Here is a 23,483-nt window from a genome sequence, read left to right on the forward strand (position 1 = left end):
GGTGGCTTGTAGTCATGCGTACGCCAAAGCCATAAAGCCCGTATGGCATCTGGTGTATGCCCGTATTCAAGGGCCCTGAGGATATTAGTTGGGAATCACTCTTCTGTTTATTCAATGGACAAAGCCAGAGGCTTTAAATGAATAAAACACAAAAAATCATGTTAAAATTAGCAAAGTGAATTATTAATAAAAGGACCAGTTCTTTGAAAGAATTTTACTCACTAACTTCATTTATTTTGTTCGAATCAGCTGAATGCAGCACTCAAGGCTGGCTACAAGACTCAAAGGGACTGTCAGTCAACATTTAGCTTGCTCTCAAACACATGAAAAGCACAGTTATAATAAAGCAGTGCTGCATTTCATCCAGGAAACCAGAACACTGTGTTGGCTTCCTTGCTGATTACTGCACTCAATACTAACCCTACACAAGTAGTGACCCAAACAACTGTTTTCCTTCTCCTCAGATATCTTCATGAGCGATTCAAACAACTGCAAGAAGAAGTTAATCTCCTCAAGAGCAACATTGTCAAATACAAGGTGAGGAAGTAGAATAGAATATTAAAACTTATAAGCATGCGTTTTTATTTACACGCCTTTCTCATGCTATATTTAGTCTGTTATATTAAAGGTCGTATGCCTCACCAGTGCGCTCCTTTATACAAGAAAAATAAAAAGACATCAATATTCGATTTCTCTTCTCTGCTTATTTCTTTGTCCATTTCTGGAAGATACCTGTGAGCCAAGAGATAATTTCTGGCATGCATTCACATTGCGGTATAGATTTGAAATTCGTGTATTGCTGGAAAGATTGTTGTTCCTCTGAAAAAACACTTTTCGACTGAATGTACTTCTCCTAAAACAGACGTTATCCCATCACATCTTTTGGGAATGGTGTTTCTGTGTCCTTCTTCTGTGTGATTTCAGATTCAACGATATGTAGAGAAATCAGTGGACTCTTACTAAGTTAGGCAAACTAAGATCCATTCCCTTTTGTGTAGGTCATTTTTTGTATATGCTTTATGATGTGTAACAGGCCTTGATGCATATTAATGTGGCCATTTGTGTATACTGAAAGGATCTGAGTGTATGCGAAGCCCGTGATTAAGCCTTTTTTGGCATGGGCTTCTAAGCTTCATTTTGTTTAACAGAAACTACGCATGCAGAATTGTCACGTATTTTTGCTTCTGACTTTGTAATATCCAGAGAAGGATCTTTTTCCCTTCTCTGCAGCATTTCACGGTCTCTAGACATTGATGTGTAGGCTACTTTGCAATCCAATTCCTAGCTGAAGGAATTAAAGCAATACAAATCAGTAGCTTCTATATGCTTTGTAATAATAACAGGAGCATTGTCGTCTGTCCTGTCCATTGAATGATCCAGGTGTGAGCTGAACCCTCTTGCCCATACAACTGAATATATGAAAAGGTTTTAAATGTCATGTTTATTATCCTGTATCTCTTCAATACACAAACCACATTTCCAGCCTTAGGATTTCCTCTATGGGCCAATATTTTCTTTAAGGGGGATATGAGGTCTAGTTTCTGGATTATTTAGTTCTCTTCATTTCAAAATTTGTTACAGAATTACCTGCATCAAACGGAGTTGATTTTGAATAACAAGAAAACAGACCATCTTTAACAGTACATGTTTTTGTCTATTTTTAAAACTTCGTTTAGTGTACTCCTGCTTGGCATATTCAAAATATATCTTTGTTAATTGCTAAAATACTTCCAAGGCTTCATTTAACATCATAATAAAATTGCAATCCTCAAAACTATTCTCCTTAAGAATAGTATATTACATACATACAGTTGTTGCCTAGGGCACTGGAGGTACTTATACCATTGTCTTACTTAGGCTTTTATTTGGAACAACTAGGCTTAAATCCAATCCATTCTACTGTATTGGTGCACTCTTTCTGATAGAATTATTTTTACGAATTGATTTTTCAGTTGACTCCATATTATTTGAATGTTAGAGGCCCATGCCATTAGTCCTATTCAGGAGAAAAGACTATATTTTACCTCCCTCATAGCCTTACCTCAGTGATTGCTTCAATATATTTCTTGCATTCAAAAAGAAGAGATTTAGGCCATTTCCACTTCTTCCCACAATATTCTATATTGATAATGTCCGATACAGCATAGTGTTTGAGATAAAAATCATCCCAAGATAAGTAAATTCTGTCACACTTTCGATTTATATTATATATTCAGTTAACAAGTGCAGGAATGTGACTTACTCTGACCATCTAATATCATAGATTTTGGTTTTGATGTTTGACAAATAATAGTCATTAAATGTGAGTATGGGTAAAGACAATTCAACTATGTAGTTGGCAAACGTTAACAGCAAATTGTGGTGCTTATTCTTGGAGGAAAATGCAGCAAGTATTTAATTTACTGGGAAAACAGATACATGGAGTTCCCACCTTCCTAGATTCCATCAAATCGATTAGATTTGTGAAAGATTCCATTCTTTCAATTGCAAGTTATTTTGTAGCCCATTTCTGCCTGCACCATCTAAAGAGATCATAATTTCTGCTTATGAACGACCTGTTGAGGCTTAAGCCAAAACTGATCATCTCTAGAATTGATGCAAGTAACACCATCCTCTCTAGCCTTCAAATTCCTTATTGCTCCTCAACACTATCCTTAACTCCGTGGCTTTGCTAATCACAAAGAAGAATATATCGGACCACACTCTCATTCTGGAGAACCATCACTAGCTTCCCTTCGAGGCTCCTTAAGTTTAAAATCTGTTGCCTTAATTCCACTCCAGCAAACCAAATTACATTTCTGACCTGTGATTAATGTAGGCTTTGACGTTTGTGGGTGAGACGAGCACACCAGAATGTTGTCCACATATAGTATTTTATCGCTTCCTACTTGCGTAACAGTACCTTTTATTTACTTGCATTTAATGACGGATATGGCCAGTGGTTCTAGGGCTACGAGGAACAGCAACAGGGAGAGGGGCCAAGCCTGCCATGAACCATGTTTCAACCTGAAAAGGGAGGACAGGGACTGCCGCAGTTGACTAACTTGGTTGGTTCCTTGTAGAGGCATGTAACTGTTTGAACTAAGTCTTCTTCAAGTCCCATTTTCTTCGTGATATAAAAAACAAAATAGTGTCATTCAACCTGTTGAAAAGCTTTCTTTGCATTGAAACACGGGTAGTTTATGATTATTGTCTATCTCTTGCCAAAGTATGTATCAAAGATAACATCGTTGAGAGGTAGTGTATTCCCTTGTTGTTTCTATTTGCCAATATTTTTGCTAGGATCTTCATGTTTAAGTTTAAAAGGTAAATGGGCCTATAATTGGCACATCTCAAGGGCTCTTTGTCAGGTTTTCGAAACAGCCTCAGGTTTCGACCTCTACTTTGAACATTCAGGAGAGGGCCTATTAGTGGTTTATTATATTTATAAAATTCAATTGCCAATCTATCTTCCCCAGATGCTTTTCACGTCTTCATATCGTCTATGGCCTTGGTTATTTCCTCATCTGTAATTTCCCCCGTTACGCCTGTTTTTGCTCATCTGTTACCTTAGGGATGCCGAGACTAGATAAGAAGGTCTCTTTTTCAGCAGTGGGTGACAGATATTGGAAGTGATCCCTAAGGATGATTTGTCTTTGGTTTGATCCATTCCTGTTGTAGGCACACGCCCCAGCAACACAAGTGGTATACTGGGGGGATGCTCTGTGGCAAGAATTTTGTTGATCCTAGCTCATGCTAGACGTTTGTCACAGAAATGCAAGGTAAATGCCTGATTTTTTTCCCAAAGTTTAATGTTTGCAAGTTGGACAAGAAAACATCATTAGATCAATGCATGCCATCCTAGACTCCCCCGGGTGTCTAGTTTTCAGAATTGTCTGGATTTGGTAGGTGTCCCAGGGTGCCCGTCAGTTCCGGGCCCAAATACCACAACTCCCTGCATTGATAAATCTGTTTGACAGGGACTTTTTATGTCTGCATATTGTGTTTTGGAGCCTTTCCTGTCACAGGCACTAGGCGCACCCACACAAATAGGGTTCCGTTTTTATCAGGAGATGTGAGGAAACACTGGGCGGTAGGAAATTTGTGGATCCACGGAGATTCCATAACTTTCCTTACAGATATGTGATGAAAACGGGTGCTCTTATCCAAAAGTTTGAGGTTTACAAGGGCGTCGGGGGAAAAAGAGATCCATGCACAATTTTCCATGGTGAATGCTGAACTAGGGTCCAAATTCCACAACCACCAATTGTAAAAAAAACCAGTTCAGTTTGAGTGTCAAATTTTGTTCTGTCCATGTTGCGTTTTGTGTTGCGGCTGCTAAGCCCACATAAATGCGGTATTGTCTTTACCAGGAGACATATGGGAATGGCGGTTGGTAGAAAATTTGTAGATCCCCATATATTCTGGAATTTTTCCTCACTTAAATGTGAGATAAATGTGTGTTTTTAGCCGAGGTTTGAGTTTTGTAAGGGCTTCTATTTGAGAAAGCCTGCGAGACCCACTGAAGTTACACCACCGTGGACTCCCGGGTGTCTAATTTTCTGAAATTTCTGGCTATGATAGGTTTCCCTGGGTGGCAGCTGAGCTAGAGTTCAAATTGCGCAGCTACTCACATTGCAAGAAAAACCTTGATTTTGCTAGATAAAATATAATGTCTTCAGTTTGCGTTTGGGGCATTTTGTGAGATGTGGGTATGCTAGGTGGTAGGAAGTTTGTGGATCGCTGCACACTCTGGAACATTCCCTCAAAGAAATATAGGTAAAATGTGTGTTTTCTAGCCACTTTTGAAGTTTTCAAGGATTTCTGTTTGAAAAAAAACCATGTTAGGCCCACTGCCAGTCACACCACCCTGGACACCCCCAGTGTTATTAACTGTCTGAGTTTGATAGGTTTCTCTGGGTTCCAGCTGACTAGAGCCCAAAATCAACAGCTATCCATATCTACCCAAAAAATTGTTGGTTTTCAGTGGAAAATGCTGATCTGTCAATGTTGTGTTTTGGTCCCAATCCTATCACACGCGCTAGGCCCCCCCACAAAAGCGGGGTACTGTTTTTATCATGAGATGTGTGGGAACACTGGGAGGTAGGAACACTGTGGAACCCTACAGATTAAAGAATTTACATTGACAGAAATGTTAGTAAATCTGTATTTTTAACCAAAATGTTATAGTTTGTAATACATTCTGGGTAAAAAACCATGTGAGATCCATACAAGTCACATCACTGTGAACTCCTCCAGGTTTTCTAAAATGTCTGGGTTTGGTAGGGCACACCTACCGAGCTAGGGCACTAATTTCGCAGCTACCCACATCAATTTTCTTTTTTAAACCATTGATTTTGCAGGGTAAAACCTGATATCCCCAGGTCGTGTTTTGGACTGTTTTGTGTCGCAGGCGCTAGGCCAAGCCACACAAATAGGGTATCATTTTTATTAGCAGACATGTGGGAATACCGAATAGTAGAACAATTGTTATTACCAATTGTATTTCTCTGCATTTTTGGCTCACAATTGTAAGCCAGTGTGCAATAAAGAAGACATTTTTCAAAATTCCCTCTGAATCACTTGATAGGATGAGAAACCACAAATTCAGAGGTACAAGAGATATAAGAAGATGCCATAAGAAGCTGCTGCATGTATGCCATTTCTAGGGCATTTGAAAGAGCACGGTGACACAGCTAGCTATAACGAGACTGTTACCTATCTCAGGCAGGATCTACTTACAAGCCCCAGTGTAAGAAAGTGCCATCTTTCTTGCATTGGTATGCCGCCACTTTTTGCTGAACTGCTGATATGCTTTAACTGAGTGTGCCCTGAGCTCCTGCCAACCAGGTGCCCAGGGCCTGTGTTCCTTCCCTAAAACTGACACGCACTCGTGGAGTGCTTGAGGGGCGACAGCAACAGCAACGCTTTCTGGTTCACCGCGACCCACCACCAGGCTGTACAACATCTCTGGGGTCCTGACGCTGTGGTTGCCCCCGCCGCCGAGCTGGTGACATCGCTCGGCCGCGGAGTGGGGCATACTACAGCTCCCAGCCTGCCTTGCGAGGGCCGCACCGCCCACTTCCTGTGCAGCGCGCCTGGAGGCTCTTAAATACATACAGCTTCCACGGAAGAGCGGGGGCTGACACGCACTCGTGTAGTGCTTGAGGGGCGACAGCAACAGCAACGCTTTCTGGTTCACCGCGACCCACCAACAGGCTGTACAACATCTCTGGGGTCCTGACGCTGTGGTTGCCCCCGCCGCCGAGCTGGTGACATCGCTCGGCCGCGGAGTGGGGCAAACTACAGCTCCCAGCCTGCCTTGCGAGGGCCGCACCGCCCACTTCCTGTGCAGCGCGCCTGAAGGCGCTTAAATACATACAGCTTCCTCTGCTTTGCGGACGGCGCCGGGTGAAGCCCGGGCAAAGGGCGGGCCGTCTGTGGTCGTCCGGGGACGGCAAGGGACGGGACGGGCCCAACCCCTAAGGAGTGCAAACCAACATAGGTACACGGAAACTACAAACTTCTTTGAATGGTGGGAGCTCAAATGCTAAAATCCCTCGCAAAACTGCAAGCATAATCTCCTACTTGACTTCAGCTGTAGGGGTTCTTAACAAGAAAATAGAAAATACAGAACGGGAACTGGGGTTGGACATTAACAAACCATCTCCACAGATCTTGTCGCCTGATGGTAATACATCTTCCAGACAGGTGCCATTGGAGCCGTTGGTCATAATTAAGCCCCCCAGTATCCCCATTCCATCTGATCCTATCATCCCTTTGAGTCCCGCCCTTGGAACCTGTACCAACTCTGAAACCCCGAGCGAATCCATACAGGATTTCCCTGCTATAACTCATGTCAAGAGACCTCCCAGAAAATCAAGGCGGAGATACACTACCCGAGTGGAAAGAGGTTCAAAATCAATGGCTCATCTTGAAGGAACTATCAAAGACATGGTGGTGACTATATTCTCGGAAAAACTGGAATCTGTACTTGCATCGATTGCTAAAGATATCATTGACACCTTGAACGAATGTGTGGCAGGGATCTTAAAAAAGTGTGAGCGCCTTAACACCTTTATATTAGCTAACGATCAACCTAAGATTCTTACTGCAATTCCTCCCGAGTAACCAAATGGGGCCCCAAAGCGGCGTGATCATGCGAGGGGGGGAAAATGTACCTCGACTCCTCTTATTAAGGATGGATGCCTTGCCCCCCCACACTGTAATTCACTTTCCCCCAAGGGAGGGATTGGCTCCAAGGATTCGCTCTTGGGCCCAGTCCCTAAGAATCCCACTTGCCATACAAGGACATTGAAGATTGGGAGGGCTATCACGACGGAAATCGCCCCGGCTCACCATCCCACCATTAATCTTCCACCAGAAGCCTCCCCTCTAGTTGCTATTCTGGTGAACATCCCCCCTTTAGGGGAGGCTGAGATAGAAACCCCAGATTCCCTGTTAACATCCATTAACAAGCATTTACAATGCAATGGTCTCGGCATTATTAAAGGTAGAGCTATTGGCATTGCTCATGACATTTTTTTTCTCATTTTTTTTTTAAAAACATAAATAAATGGTATTGTCATTTACAATGGCAATAGGTGAGCATTAGAGAGTAGTAGAGAGTATTTGCGGACACAGACACACACAGACAGAGCCGCGCACACACACACACACAGAGCCACACACAGACAGAGCCACGCGCACACACACAGACAGAGCCACGCACACAGACAGACCGAGCCACGCACACAGACAGACCGAGCCACGCACACAGACAGACCGAGCCACGCACACAGACAGACAGAGCCACGCACACAGACAGACAGAGCCACGCACACAGACAGACAGAGCCACGCACACAGACAGACCGAGCCACGCACACAGACAGACAGAGCCACGCACACAGACAGACAGAGCCACGCACACAGACAGACAGAGCCACACACACAGACTGTTAAAAGGATGGTGATGCACTCAGAGACATAGTCCATATTTGGGTTAGGCAGAGAACCGTATTTAAGTGCCCCCCCACCCCGTGTCACATCCCAAGGATTGCCTGGTACTTATGGAAGCATGTGATTTAACCCCTTAATTGCTGCCGTCGGCCAACGGTCGTCACGGCCACTACCTCCCCAGTGCTGCGTGCGACCGTTGGACGTCCATTCAGCACTAGTTCCAATGGACAGCGCAGCACTGGGGAGGGATTTACAACGCTCTTAAGGTGTTAATCTTGACATGGACTGTGTATATGCATGATTCTACTGAGCTTCGAGCTGTCCTGGGGTACTTTGCAATCTAATAGCGGGCCACGCCTGTATTTGTTGTATGGCTGCCCATCCGAGCTAGCGGCCACGCGCATGAGTTTAAATCCCTACAAACGACCTGAAAGCAGTCATAATAACGCAGTGTGAAATAAATAAGCAGCAGACATCGCGCTAATTCATTACATTACCTAACGTTAAAACGTACCATTCTACAAGCAATACGGCATGGTGTCCCTGTTTAACATCAGCAAGCGTGTGCTTTTTATGAGGGCGAAATGCAGCATGAAAAAAGGCTGTATGGGCTCCTTGCAATAAGGGTGAACTGCTCGGCTTTCTTCATAGTAAGAACACACACACAACCCATCCATGCCAAATCATCACAGTAACCAGGTTAAACTCTACAGTCACAGCTGTTTTCACACTCTCAAACATTCTGTTATTCTGAAAGTCGGCGCTCAGCGTGCACCACTATGATATACGATCTTGAACAGTTATAAATGTATCACCGTAACATGATTAAACTAAGGTTTACACACTCAAAAATTCAGACCATATTCATGTTTACCAGCGCTAGCATTCTGTGTTTTTAAAGAGTACCTGGTCAATACTGCTGGGGATTGAACCCTTGTCTGCTAGGAACATGCCACATCAAAGGCTGACGACAGTGCCTCTGAGCTATCGCTTCTGCTAAGGAAAACAGTTGGCATATGAACACATTCTTCCAACTGCAATTCCGAAAGTCGGCGCGCACCTATATTCACTTAGGGAAATCACGGGTCCTGCAGCGCTCTAGCCCCGGTTTTTCAATCGAACTAACGGACTGAAATAACAGTTCATTAACAGGGTGTAAAGCGCTGATAAACAATTGTCCAGGAATGATGTTCTGCTTTTTTGGATACATTTGGAAACGTTACATAAAGAAACTCTGATATTTAATAATAAAAATCAGCGAAATAAATGCAAGTTACGTGCTTGCAGGTCAGTCTCTGCTTCTTGCTTGGAGAACAAAGGCCCGCAACCAATCACAAAGCCTTTGGGCAGGAAGCGGAGAGCAGACACACCTGCAATCAGAGTGGTGTGAATGGCGCCCCCAGGTGAAGGGAAGGAACCATTTTGTAAAGCGCCTAGAGAATTATCTGTTTGGCGGTAGATTGGAAGTACTGTCCTAAACTTAGTGCTAGCCAGGAGTACATTTTCTTCTCTTGACACATCTCAAGGGAATCTTCCTTTCTTTTGCTGAAAGGTATAGAAGTAATTGGGGGAAAGGAAACATCTCCCGCTCCGCAGACACAACCCACGTCATTCCTCGTTTTTTGACGGAACATGGCATCGCGTTCTCTCACTGCATACAGGTACTTAAAAAAATAAAACTGTATTTAAGGAAGGGAGGGAGACATGAAATGCCAACGCATAAATATTTCTTTTTCTTCACGAAGAGGAGGGGTGGGGATATGGCTGCGAGACGACAAATGTAACTTTACGTGTTTGAGTTTTCAAACACAGGAATACACGTTATATTGTATGAATCAGTTTAACTGTTGGTCCTTGCTCTTTCTCCTTTTAGTTCTAAGATTAGCCACAATTCCAAGATCATGATTATGTCTCAATGTGTGGTTCACATTATTCTCATAACTGGAGCATTCAACTGGCTCTGTATTTTGAGGAATCGGATCTTTTATCTAGTTTTCGGCCACCCGAGCGGTGCATTCTGGGGATTGTAGTTTGCTGGTACTATTGCAAGTCCTCCATGTTCTACCCCTGGTCTTAAATTAAACGATATTTTTAATTTTGAGAATTGTAGTTTGGTTGTTTCTGCCGAGCTAACGATGCTGATTTGTAAAGGAAAGCGCAGGGCAAAAAAGAGGGTGCATACAAGTATCTAGCCCATACTGATAGATCCGGAGCATGTGTGCTGCATCATCGTACTCGGCGCCGGCTGGGCAACAATGGAGGCCTCAAGCTTCCAAATTTTTCGGAATTGGGGGCGTGGTTTTGTGGTTCTGAGTGACAGACTACGTCACTGTCTAAAGAACAGCAAAACTTACGCCCCCAAATCCGAAAAAGACGGGGCTAAATCGGAGTGACGGCTATCTCCTCCAATGGCTGGCCTACGTTTAGGAAGCCAGCCAATGGAGGAGAGACGAAAAGAGAGGAGGGATGTTGCTGCACTCTAAGTCACAATAAATCTCCGGACTTCCGGTCTTGGCCTACGGCCAAGCCTACGGTTTGGCTGTATGCAATGGTCTCGGCATTAATAAAGGTAGAGCTATTGGCATTGCTCATGACATTTTGCTTCATTTTTTTTTAAAAACATAAATAAATGGTATTGTCATTTACAATGGCAATAGATGAGCATTATAGAGTAGTAGAGAGTATTTACAGAGCCACACACACACAGCTCCACCCACACACACACACACAGAGAGCCACCCACACACACACACACAGAGCCACCCATACACACACACAGAGCCACCCACACACACACACAGAGCCACCCACACACACACACAGAGCCACCCACACACACAGAGCCACCCACACACACAGAGCCACCCACACACACAGAGCCACCCACACACACAGAGCCACCCACACACGCAGAGCCACCCAGCCACACACACAGCCACCCAGCCACACACAGAGCCACCCAGCCACACACACAGCCACACACACACACTTAAACACCTCTAGCTAACACAACGCCTTTTCACTTAGCATACATTAGCACGGACAGTGTCTCATCCTGCAGTAGATCAATGATACATTGTTATTGTTATTGTTACTTTAGCTTATATAGCGCCATCTCACCTACAGGTCTCAAGGCGCTTATGACCAAAGGAGCAGCCAGGAAATCTCACGCAGAAAGAAGGGAAAGAGCAATAGATTATATAGATCCAAAGGCTTCTCTAAACAAAAGAGTTTTTAGCTGTTTCCTAAAGCATAAGAGGCTAGTCTCTTTCCGAAGATAGTCTGGCAGCTTATTCCACAACAGTGGAGTCAATACATGCCGCATCTGGAGCACCTTTCCATTCAACATGCAGGCACGCAGAATGCAACTGGGGAATTTCAAGTGCAGCAAAGCATTGTACTGTACAGTACTAACGTATCGTACATGTTGAGTACTAAAACATACCCTCTGCCGAATAACTGGCAAATGTTAATGACTGAAAACAACTGATCCGATTTCAAACGGAACAAATGTTAATATAAAAACACCTGCAATGAAGGGAAGTAACAGACAATTTGTAAAAGTTGCCTGGTCATGTCTCAGCTGTTGATTAGTATATTAAACCGGGATTAATGAGGTGATTTTTTTTTGTTAAGGCAGTTCTAAGTTATTTCTTAGAGAAAATCAACAGCCTCACCTCTTTAATGTTCAAAGGACTTCCACTAAGATCGTGCTTGGCCATAACTTCTACTGCTTTCTTGACAAATTCTGCATCTTTGAACTCAACCACACTGTAAAAAACAAAATCTGTATTAACCAATAGAACGCACAAACGTAAACAGACAAATATATATTTATATTGGTTACTTACCCACAACCCTACAGCAAGGGCTATTTTCAAATACATGTAAAGAATTAAAATAAATTAGTAAGCAAATATCGTCGTACAGAATAGTTTGCAACAATGTACAGGCCTACACATTTAATTAAGCTAACCCTTCCTGCTTAAAGCAGCCAGCTGCATGTAAACAGCTGCCAATATAGAGACGGGCTGCCCTCTTAGTGGTAAACATATTCCATAACACTTAATTTGCTGGATCCAGTTCACAGGTAGTAACCTGGACGGCAGCTTACTGGCGTGCAAAGATGCAGGAGCAGCATACTAGTTTGACTTTTGTAAAAAAAAAAAAAAAAAACAGCTGTGCTGGGGAGAGTAGCATTTGAGTGTTATACAGTCATGGAAATACTGTGCCATTTGACAATATGCACATAAAGCAAAAGCACTGGCATGTGGGCATTTTGTATAGGCTGTGTTGTACAGCTAAACAATATAGTTCATTCATAGGACAGTTTGTCATGTTTCAGCACACAAATAATTATGGTGGGTGGCTTTAAATAGCATAATTAATAGGTTAAAACGGTCTTAAATGCCTTCCAAATATATGTATCCATCCAAGTCAGAAAGCAGAAGAACCTGACAACACCAATTCAAATATAAAATAGGACTTGTCTATTGATCCACAGCACTATCGTGTGCAGCTCTGCAAACTGCTTGGAGGATGCCAAAAGTACAACATTGCACTAACTGAAATTGACCATTCAGTATAGTGTCGAAAATCCAGAAAACAAATTCAGATTACAAGATCTAACGCCTAGTTTAGGTTTCTGAAAGGGGACAAAGTTTGCAAAATAGGGTGGCTTCAGCCTTCCAGTTAAATTTGAAATAGCATCCAATTATTTATCAGTGCAGGGATCCGAGATCTTTCATACACAAACAGTAAAATGAAACTTACTTTCCAAAACTGGTACAGGTATAATGCAAAAATAAAACTGCTGAGGAAGTTTAAAAGCTCAAACAGGTTATTGCCCACGGCACTTACCCTTGATTTTCCTTCAGCATCCTTAAAGAGCTCCACGTATGTAACCTCACCAACTACATAAGACATACAAAGGGAAAATACCAAGAAACAATGCATTTAAAAACACCAGCATCTTTATTTACTGTGCCCAATGCACAACTCTACAAAGAACCTATTTTTCACCAACAATGAAAACATACCAAATGTCAATCAATGGCTACATAATTCAGCCAAATTCGAAAACGTAGCAGCCACATACTCAATAGCAATACACAACTATAACCCAATTCATACTACAAAATCATATTTCGGCCACTACGAGCAATATTAGAAAAATCAGCGGCCATTTATCCTCAATTTAAAACAATTATATAGCACGTTTCATTGACGTGTCATCCCAAGCACGACAGCTGTTTTAAGGTGACTTTCTACCTGAATGAATTCAATCTTGAAAAAAAGTTTACCTTCAATATAAAAACAAATTTACAAGCCAAATGTTCACAGGAGGCAACACTTTCTAAAATTCGATCATAAAAACCAGTCAAATAGTCATGTCACCTTACAACAGATACACCAAGCACAATTTCTCACAGACCTGCCTTACACAATATACAGTTTAACGTTGATAATGCCCCAGTAAGTGGGACTTTATAATTTCATTATTCTGCCAAGACTATGCAATGTGTGAACAAAGAACAGCAATAAGCAATTGTAGTTCGGTATCACCTGAGCGTATTGACAGTGTGCAATGCAGACAACTTGAATTCCAAAGCCAAATGTACTACCAAGGAGGTACAAACAGTGTCTGGAGGACATCCATCCTTGTGCATACATAAACACTAGATATTAGGATTGCCAGTAACAATTACCTAAAATGAACCATTTTGGAAGTATGGCGGCATGCATGTGCCAATCTATGTAAGCAGTAGTCAGCAGAAGAGCACTAACTTTAACATTGCTCCTCAGCAATGCTGGTTGTCTCGAGGGAAAAGGGGAAGCAAAAAGTTTAAAATCCTCAGCTAAAAAAAAGGCGTTGTTAGGGAAAGTTACCTTTGTCTCATGATGTCTTTGATTGCTTGCCATTTCATGTCATATGGGATGTTACTAATAAATACTCTGTTGCGTCCCTGTCCCTTCCGGTCACCAGAGCCCGATCCTCGGTCCTTTTGGTACGGCTGAAACCGTTTTTCTTTCCTAGATCCTGTAGATTTTCCCTTCAGTTCAGACTTCTCTTTCACTTGCTCTTCAGAAAAGCCAAAACAGAATTAGGTTTATCTCGTTGCAGGCACATGTACTTGATATAAAACAAATATGCATCACAAAGCGAAATAAAATACTGTCATGCTTTACGGTGAAGAAAGCACAGGATTTAGAAGACTACAAGTCTCACATTAAACTACCAACTAAATATATGCCTACAAAACTATAAGATCAGACACAAGTGCTATAACCTCGCTGATCTAGGTTTATAGATATGCCATTAAAATACCTATCCCCGTAAACCTGTGAAACACTGCGAATAGGCAAATTGATAGTCGTCATAAAATTTAAGAAGCCGATATACGTTGTTTGTCGCGTTGAAGAACGTTTGCAGACCGCCATTATAACAAACCCCGGAAGTAGTATTGCAATAACCAGCGCATAATGCACTTCGGCACAAAGTTTGTCCATCCGGTTCAAAAGTACTACCTTATAGTCCGACGCCTCACAGCTGTAACGAATGGACTAGACTAATATCACGCGTGAAACGGGTCTGCGAGATATACAGACCAGCAGGACACGTCGTCACAGTTTACCTTAAAAATACATTTCCAGTGTTACAAAAGTGCGGACATTTCCCCTCCCTGCTTCAACCGAATAGCGTTGACCGCACAAGCCCCTACCGGACTACGGTCACCACCCACAAGAGAGGCCTCCATTCCCTACCACGGTCTAAAATTCTACAACACGTTTTTCACGGCCTACTACTCTTACGTAACCCCGTCTTTAGGGCAAATCAGCCGCCTATGTGGGGTCTATTTTTACTCGTACTACTAGCTTATCCCCGATATCCTAGCGGCTACCCAACACGGCCTGCCCAGCAATCACAAAGACAATAGGTAGGCCATACGCTTGAACTCCATTGGAATCGCCGTTCTCCTCCGCCCGTTGGTCGTCACAGTTGACCTCCTCGCTCCTGTGCTCCTGCTGGGGCTCTTCTTCCTGGGCCCCCTGTGCTTCACCGGATTCCTGCGCCTCGTCCCGGTCCATGTCTTCCATTCTAAAGTGCCCCTTGATCTCACGAAGGCTTCCACAGCAAACTGGCCGCTCCATCTGCACCGTTGGAAAGAACCGGTGCGTTGGGCTGCAGTGGGTGTCGTCAGAGACAACTTCTCGCGAGAAGGGGAGTATCTTTAATTTAGCATGAACACGGAAAAAAGGACAGATAAGCAAAAGAACTGTTAAAATGGCATCTTACTAATGTTTTTTTTTTACCACATTTGCTATATCGATATATGAAGCGATGCAAATTAGAATGCCCGCCCCGCGGAAAAACACGTAATAGAAAAGGTGGCCATAGGGCTGAATTATGCACACCAAAAGGACCGCTTGCAGCCAAAGATTCAAAACCATTTTTTTCCTTGAATAACGCGCGGTCAATAACTGAAGAGTTTCGGTTGAATACTTTTTTATTTTTATTTTTATTTTTTAATTTTATTTATAAAGTTTCTTGACAAACAGCAAGAGAAATACGGCAGTCAGGTAGGTTACACATTTCAACATTGCAGTCCTAAGCATTGACATACAGCAAATCAAGAGGTTGCGGTTGGTGAGTATAAGCAGGGTAGATACATGTAGAATATGGCTTGCAGTTTGTCCTATAGCATAATTCCCATCCCGTACACAATAGCAAGACACCATGGTAAAGAATCACGTCTTTGAGAGGTAGCTCACATCACATCAAAACATCAGCAAGTGTAAAGGAGGGTCGCGCTCTTCCATAGCCTCGCAGTTTAGTGAGGCCGATCCCTCATCATACTAAGCCACCCATCCCAGTTCGCATGTTGTCGCAATTGTCACACAGAAGAATCACCAGACAGGATGGGGGTGCCTACGCCCTAAAGCAGTTGAATATAGTATCCCACACAGGAGTCCATGAGGGGTTCCCCCGGGAGGGTCAATAGGGCACTCGCAGTAGCTCTCATTCTTGACTGCCATCTTCTGAGTCCCCAGACGCCGTCGCATCCTTCAATAAGTAAGTTTGCAACGGACCCCAAATATCACCTGGTCTGCTGCGCATTGGTAGTAAATCTGCATACACATTGTTCTGATCCTGACAATAAACTAAATCTGTCATCCACTCCTTGAACTTCGGGGCCCTCCCCCTGCCCCATCTGCACGCCATACGTCTTTTGGCCAATAGTAGCGCAATCTCTACGAACTTGCGAACCGTCCTAGGTATATCCCGTGTATATCCCAACAGCATGAGTAATGGATCATTGTCGATCACTCCTCCAGTCATAGTTTGCAACGCATCCCGTATCTCTAACCAATATTCATATACACCAGGACACTCCCATGCTAAGTGGAGAAATCCCGCCCCCTCCGCCTTGCAGCGCTCACACCTGTCGTTGTCCGCCAAACGAAACCGTAGCTTTCGAACAGGCGTATAGTAGAATCGCTGTAGAAATTTGAAATGAATAATCTTCAGCCTGCTACTAGACGAGATTCTAGCTGTGACGGCACTACAATATTGCCATTGAGCGTCAGTGACATCTCTACCCAAGTCTGCGCTCCACAGTCTACGAGCGGAACTCTCAGGTCTCTGATGCTGTAGTCGTATATTGTTGTACAGCCTGGAGACAAGATGGCGGCCATCGGACACCAGCATTGCGTGTAGTGGCAACACCACTTCGGGTTCCTTCGGGAAGTCCGGTAGGATCGTTCGAAGCCCCTGCCGGAGTCTGACGTAATAAAAAATCTCTATAGGAGTGGGCTCAATATCCTGAAACAGTTGTTCCCTGGTGCGGAACTGTCCCTCAAAGAACATGTCTCCCCACTTTGCAATCTTCAGGCGTCTACACATCAGCTGAAATCCCACCTCCTGTAAGAGCGACAGAGAAGGGTGATACGAAAGGGGCATTGCAGGTGAGTACAGCTGCGCAGCAGATAGGGTCTTCGCAATGCGAGTCCAAGCATCTATGGTGCATGTCACCGTAGTGAACGGTGTGGTTATGTCCCGTACCGAGCCGTGTATTAGGCCACTAAGTGGCAGAGGTCGTGCGATCCAGTCTTCCGCAGCGACTTGCGGCATAAAAGGTGTGGGGTTAATCCAGTGATAGGCGTACTGCGCCTGCGCAGCAACATAATAGGTTTCGAAGTCCGGGACGTCAAATCCCCCCCTCTCATAGGGCTGGATGAGAATGTCCCAGCGCATCCGTGGCTGTTTGCCCCCCCAGAAGAGACGAAGAAGTTCCGACCTCAGTTGTTTAAAAAAAAAAGCACCAGGGAAATATGGGATGTTCTGAAATAGGTATAGGAATTGCGGCAGTATCACCATCTTTATTAAGGATGCCCTCCCCGCCATTGATAACGGCAGCGCCGCCCACCGCGTAACGTTGTCCTCCAATTTCGATATAGCCACCCCGTAATTCATCCTTAGCGTTTCCTCCCTGTTCAGGGATATCCGTATCCCCAGGTATTTAAGATCTGTATCGCACCACTCCAGCGGAAAATCCAATGGAAATCTGCGGACCACAACCGTTAGCGGGAAGAATTGAGACTTCTTCCAGTTAATCTGCACTCCCGATATTCGTCCAAATACTAGGAATTCTCTGAGTATCGGGTTAAGTGCATTGCGCGGGTCTTTCACGTAAACCGTGATGTCATCCGCGTACAGCGATATGCCAACCTGGCGCTGGAGGCAACGAAAAGCGCTGTCTTTGTGCAGTTGTCGGATTCGACAAGCCAGTGGCTCAACCGCTATGGCGAAGAGCAGTGGGGAGAGAGGGCACCCCTGCCTAGTACCTCTTGATATAGCTATCGGGGGGGACAGGAGGCCATTAATGACTATCTTAGCCGTCGGTGCGGTGTATAGCAGTTTCACCCAGCTAACAAACATCTTCGGGAATTCCATCCTGTGTAATATAGTAATTAGATACGTCCACTCAACCGAGTCGAACGCTTTCGTGGCGTCTAGGAATACTGCGGCGACCGGAATGTCAGGGGCGATTGTCTGAATTAAAGAGAACAGCGTCCTGAGATTATGCAATGTAGCGCGACCCGGCACGAAGCCAGCTTGATCAGGTAAAACCAGTTGGGTCATTATCAGAGAGAGGCGTGTCGCGAGGACTTTAGCAAGAATTTTAGCGTCACAGTTTATGAGGGACAACGGGCGATAGGAGTCTGTATCCGCCGGGTCTTTTCCCGGTTTTAACAGGGAGGTAATAACCACTTCTCTCATCGATCCCGGCAATATACCGGCTTCCAAAGAAGCCACATATACCTCACGAAGGACCGGTGCCATGGTATCTATGTAACATTTATAGAACTCCGCAGGGAGCCCGTCCAGTCCCGCTGCTTTACCATTAGCTAGTGACATTATGGCGTCGCGAATCTCGTCAAGCTCAAGCGGCGCACTAAGAAATGCCCTATGCACATCACTGATCCAGCATAGTGCAATGTCATCTAGGAAGCCTCCCATGTCAACTGCCCCCTTTTGTTGTGTGGTGTACAATTGACTATAATGTGACAAAAATTGTTTCTGTATATTCACTGTGTCGCTACTCCGAGTACCATCCGGCGCCACTATTTCTAACACAGCGGAGCTAAATCTCGGCCTCCTCGTCATTGCAGCTAGCACCTTGCCCGGCCGCTCCCCCTCGCAAAACCGGCGTGCTGTCCAGTACTTTCCCTTGAAGTTGACCTCCCTCATCGCTTCTGTCTCATACTCAGTCAGTTTTTCCCTAAACGTCTTATTTAGCCCCGTGTCCGACCTTGTAGTCATACCTAGTTCCAGGTCTTTCAGTTCGCGTTCCAGTCTGCCCAGTGTCTTTTGTATATCTCTCAGCACCCCTCCCCCTCTAGATATACAAATTCCTCTGACTGTGACTTTGAATGCCTCCCACACCGTTTCCACACTAGCCACCGAGTCCTTATTCCTAGGAAAAAATTCTTCAACTTCATCTCCCAATTCTGATTTGAAGAGTCTAGTAGCATCGACGGGAGCAGTCTCCAAGGGGGCCTCAAGTTAATGTGACCGGGCACAGCAAGGGACAGCAGTAACGGGCAGTGATCAGAGTAAATTCTAGGCAGGTGTGTTACCACTCCCATCCCTTCACACAAACCACGCGACACAAAGCAGTAATCTAATCTAGCCCAGGTATTGGTGTGGGAAGTAAAGTGTGTGCCTTCCCTACGCGCAGGGTGTGCATGCCTCCAGCTATCCACCAGCCCAGCTTCTTCTATAATGCCTATCAGCATATCTCGTGCTTGTTTGTTATATTGTACGCAGCCATCTGATCTATCCACCCCAGGAAGCAAAGCTAGATTAAAATCCCCCCCCCAAATAACGTGAGTAGCACCCACCCCCAATACATGCCCCCATAGCGTCGTAAAAAAGCCTGGTGTGTCAACATTAGGTGCATAACAACTTACAATCACTACAGTATCCGTGCCCAGTCTTCCCCACACAATTACATAGCGACCATCAGGGTCCAGTATATCACCCAGCAGGTGAAAGGCCGTGGAGTTCTTGATGAGCACCGCAGCGCCCCTCGAATATGATGAATAGGACGAAAATTTCCTGATCACAGCCCACTTTTTAGCAAAGTTGGGCTCCACCCGTGGATTAAAGTGTGTCTCCTGCAGCAGGGCTATGTGCACATTATGCCTATCCAAATAAGCAAGTACATTTCTGCCTTTCCTAGCATCATTAATGCCCCTCACATTCCATGACAGGATCGACAGTAAGTTCTTGGATTTATCAGCCATAAGCCTCTTCATCAATGATAGAAAGACACATATCCACCCGCCTCCGCCACCCGCCACCCGCCACATAACAATTGCTGCTCCGGACATGCAAGTTTCTGTGCAACCATTGACTGTAGCAACCCATCACCCCAAGTCCCCTCCACCGCCCCCATCCACTCCCCCTCCTTGCAAACAGCCCAGTACCCCCCCCGCTCCCAAACCGATATCAATTCAACATCCCGCATCTGCAGTCCCTCTAGGGTCATCATAAACATTCGTAATGCATGCATTTCCCATCCACCCCCCTCCCACTGAAATATCCCCAACTTTCCAGCAATCCTTCCTCCCCCCTCCCTTGAGACTGACAGCAAACCCCCAATGAGCTGCAGTGTAACAAACAATGTTAGTGGGGTACACCCTAGTGGGGTCATCTAAGGTACGCACTTCACCACCCCCTCTGTCTCGTACTTCGTGTCCGACCTCCCCACCGAGGAGTCTACGAGAGGGGGGGGTGTCGCCTGGCATACGTTACCACCTTCATGTCCAACGCCGATCGTATCATCGTCCCGTACCCACATCAGCAGTTTCCATTCAAAATCCCTAGTCCGAAATCTCAATAGCATATGTCCTCTGCGACCCGTGGGTATTGTAGTGCAGATCGCATTCCACGCCAATATCCTGCAATAAGGGATCAATCTGCTTCCTCTCCTGCTCTTTCTTCTGCTCGATGTTGACCCTGCTCCCTCCTCAATGATTTCAGGAAATCCTCAACTTGCTGCGGATTCACGAAAAAGTGCTGCTTCGCCTGATGTGTTACTCTGAGCTTTGCAGGGTATAGTAGCGCATAATCAATTTGCAAACTTCTAAGCTTTTTTTTCACATCCATAAACTTCTGTCTTTGATCTTGAACCATCGGTGTGAAATCGGGGTACAGGGTGAAATTAACTCCATCACACGATAGCTGTTTCTTCGTTCTCGCAGCTCGTAACGCCGCGTCCCTGTCTCTATAATTGAGTAGCCTCGCTATGATCGGCCTGGGTGGCGTTCCTGGTTGGGGTTGTGGGCCCAAAGAGCGATGCGCCCTCTCAACAATGAACTGCTGCGAGAAGGCTTCGTCTCCCACCGCCGTCTTCAGAATCCGCTCAACGTATTCTTCCATCCGCCCCGTATTTGTCGATTCCGGCACGCCTACCACGCGGATGTTATTGCGGCGGCTTCGTGCTTCCAACTCTTCATTCTTTGCAGCTATCACCCTGAGAATGTTGTCCATTCTTGACAGCCTAGCATCATGGGATGCCACCGTATCATCATTGTCCGATATTCTCCTCTTCGCCGCTGTGATGCGTTCTTCGTGCACGTCCATTTTTTGTGCGATAGCGTGCATCCTGGATGAGAGTCGGTCTACCTTATCTACCACCGTCGCGAATCCTTGTTTCATCTCCTGTAGAATAAGGTGCATACCCGCCGCTGACATGTTATGAGGCCTTCCCGACTCCGATTCCAATCGAGCGTTTTTCTTCGCCGTTTGGGTCGATCCAAAGGATAGCTTCGGTTGTCTAGCGTCTTGCCGTCCCATGCTAGCGCCCTTTACTGATCTCGCTTTGGCGCTGTTGGTTCCTCTACCTCCTCCACTACTGGGCGCCCCAGAAGTTTCCGTCATAAATCAGCGCAGTTTCCAGCACACCCCTGGAGTGTCCACAAAGGGCCGTTCCTACCTCTGCAGTTTTGACTGCAAGCTTCCACAAGGTGCCTCTGATGCTCCCCAGATTGCGGTGCCTTCTTGCAGATCTCGTCCCGCCGTTATGCAATCAGCGTGCCGGCACAGGTATGATCCACTCAGATAAGGCTCTAGTGCACTCAGTTCAGGATCAGGCGACACAGATTTACCAAGCTTCACTGCAAAACCACCACAGATATGCAAGTGTATACGACCCTTGATCAATCACCAATATGCGTTTTTCAGACGAGCGGCCCCCATGCCACCAACATATCAGTAGAGTCAGAGGTCATCATGCAACATACGAGGGGTCAGTGTCATTATAGGTATTACTTCCAAAAAATCGCAGCAGAGAGTGTCATCACTAAGCGCCCTCCAATCTCAGAGTCATACTCCGTGTTATGCAGTGCCTGGAGCCGCCAGTTCCGTCCACAATGCATGTATCAATGCACCAGCATTCTTGCTGCTCGGCACAGTATTACGAAGCCCTGCCTTCGTACTCGCATGAATCCGCTCCGCCCGTTACTCCAGCCGAGCACTGCAGCACCGCCCGGGACTTCTATGGACGGCTGTACGCATGCGGTGAGCAGACTCACTGTAGGCGCCAAATTTTTGCGTCTGCCCCGCCACGGCCAGTCTTCTAAATTCCTGCGTCTTCCGCCTCAGGGACCCAAAGGGGGGCTTCGAAGGGTGTCACTCAGTAGCGGGCACCCTCAACGCACCTGGCCTCCGGCAGTTATTCCTAGTGCGGCGATTCAGTAGGTCTCCGTACCAACCCCGCCGGTCTCAGCCCTTCCCACGTCGCAGGCAGTCCCGCTAGGGCCGGCAGCAGCGCCTCCAGGATCGCTCCGTAGGGTCGCACTCCGTGAGCAGGCAAGCCTGCGCTCCCACACTGCAGGCAGGGCCCACTAACCTCGTGGGCGCCCCGGCGTCACGTAACCACTGTGTCCAGCGTCGCGCACCGTGATTACCGCAGCAGCTGCCGGTCAGTTCTGTCTTTGATCATATCTTCGCACTCACATCTCCGTTTCTTGTCAAATTTTCAACGAGTGCTGGGACTATGTTTTTCTTTGATGTCAGCGTCGGAGGTAGTTAAAGCAGGATAACTACAGGATAGCGGCACAGGCTGCAGGAGCCTCACTCAAGTGCGGCCATGCTGCTCGTGCGCCCTCTAGCGCCCCCTTTCGGTTGAATACATGGCAACTAAATAAGTTATCATCCCAGCTTCCAGTCGGACAGTTAGTAGCTGTGACCCACAGTTGTTTTAAAATAGCGGCAGGCGAAATGTGCGTTATTTTAATTTTTTAGAAAGTAACCAGAGCACAAGTCCTAACAAAGACACGGACAGCGGGAGGGGGCGGGAAAAAAGACGGCGGGAACGAGGAAAGCGAGCGAGAGCAGCCTACCTCAACCTCACCAGCAGCAAAATGGCGGCCTCAAGCTTCCGATTTTTTCGGAATCGGGGGCGTGGTTTTGCTGTTTTGAGTGACAGGCAACGTCACTGTCTAAAGAACAGCAAAACTTACGCCCCCAAATCCGAAAAAGACGGAGCTTCTTTGGAGGGACGGCTCTCTCCTCCAATGGCTGGCCTCCATTTAGGAAGCCAGCCAATGGTGGAGAGACAGGGCAGGGAGGCGGGTTCTGAAGCCCTACTAAGTAACATTAAATCTCCGGACCGGATGCTGCTTCGCAGCTTATAGGTCCCGAGACCTAAAAACTGGTGTAATGACAACTGTACAGGTGATAAACCGATCTCCTCTAGTATCATCATGGGTAGACGAGTGGGATAGCTGGGCCCCACAAAAAAACATCTGAAGGGTGACTGCCTTATTGTAAACTTTAATAATCCTACAGAGGCATCACGTCTGTTTTGGGATGCCTCATCTTTAAATCCTGAACAAGAGGGTATAAGAGCTCTCCCTCTGGGAGAGTAGGAGTAATAGTGATACGTATTGGCACATTCCCAATAGCCCAGTTCAGGCAGCCACAGTCCACCCTCCCAGCTGGATAACCCATAAACCGGGGCTATTACCTAA

General features: G+C 45.6%; 1 protein-coding gene across 5 annotated transcripts in view; it reads left to right on the forward strand.

Moving 5' to 3' along the window:
* Positions 1 to 23,483, forward strand: part of CCDC149 (coiled-coil domain containing 149) — a 480,627-nt gene that overhangs the window by 309,120 nt on the left and 148,024 nt on the right. For all 5 annotated transcript variants that reach the window (XM_078678386.1, XM_078678383.1, XM_078678387.1 and 2 more), the window contains one exon: positions 465 to 537. In XM_078678386.1, the coding sequence (XP_078534512.1) occupies positions 465 to 537 (73 nt within the window). The remainder of the gene's footprint in view (positions 1 to 464; positions 538 to 23,483) is intronic.

This window comes from Lissotriton helveticus, chromosome 2_2 (assembly GCF_964261635.1).
Source record: "Lissotriton helveticus chromosome 2_2, aLisHel1.1, whole genome shotgun sequence".
NCBI classification, from domain to species: Eukaryota; Metazoa; Chordata; class Amphibia; order Caudata; family Salamandridae; genus Lissotriton; species Lissotriton helveticus.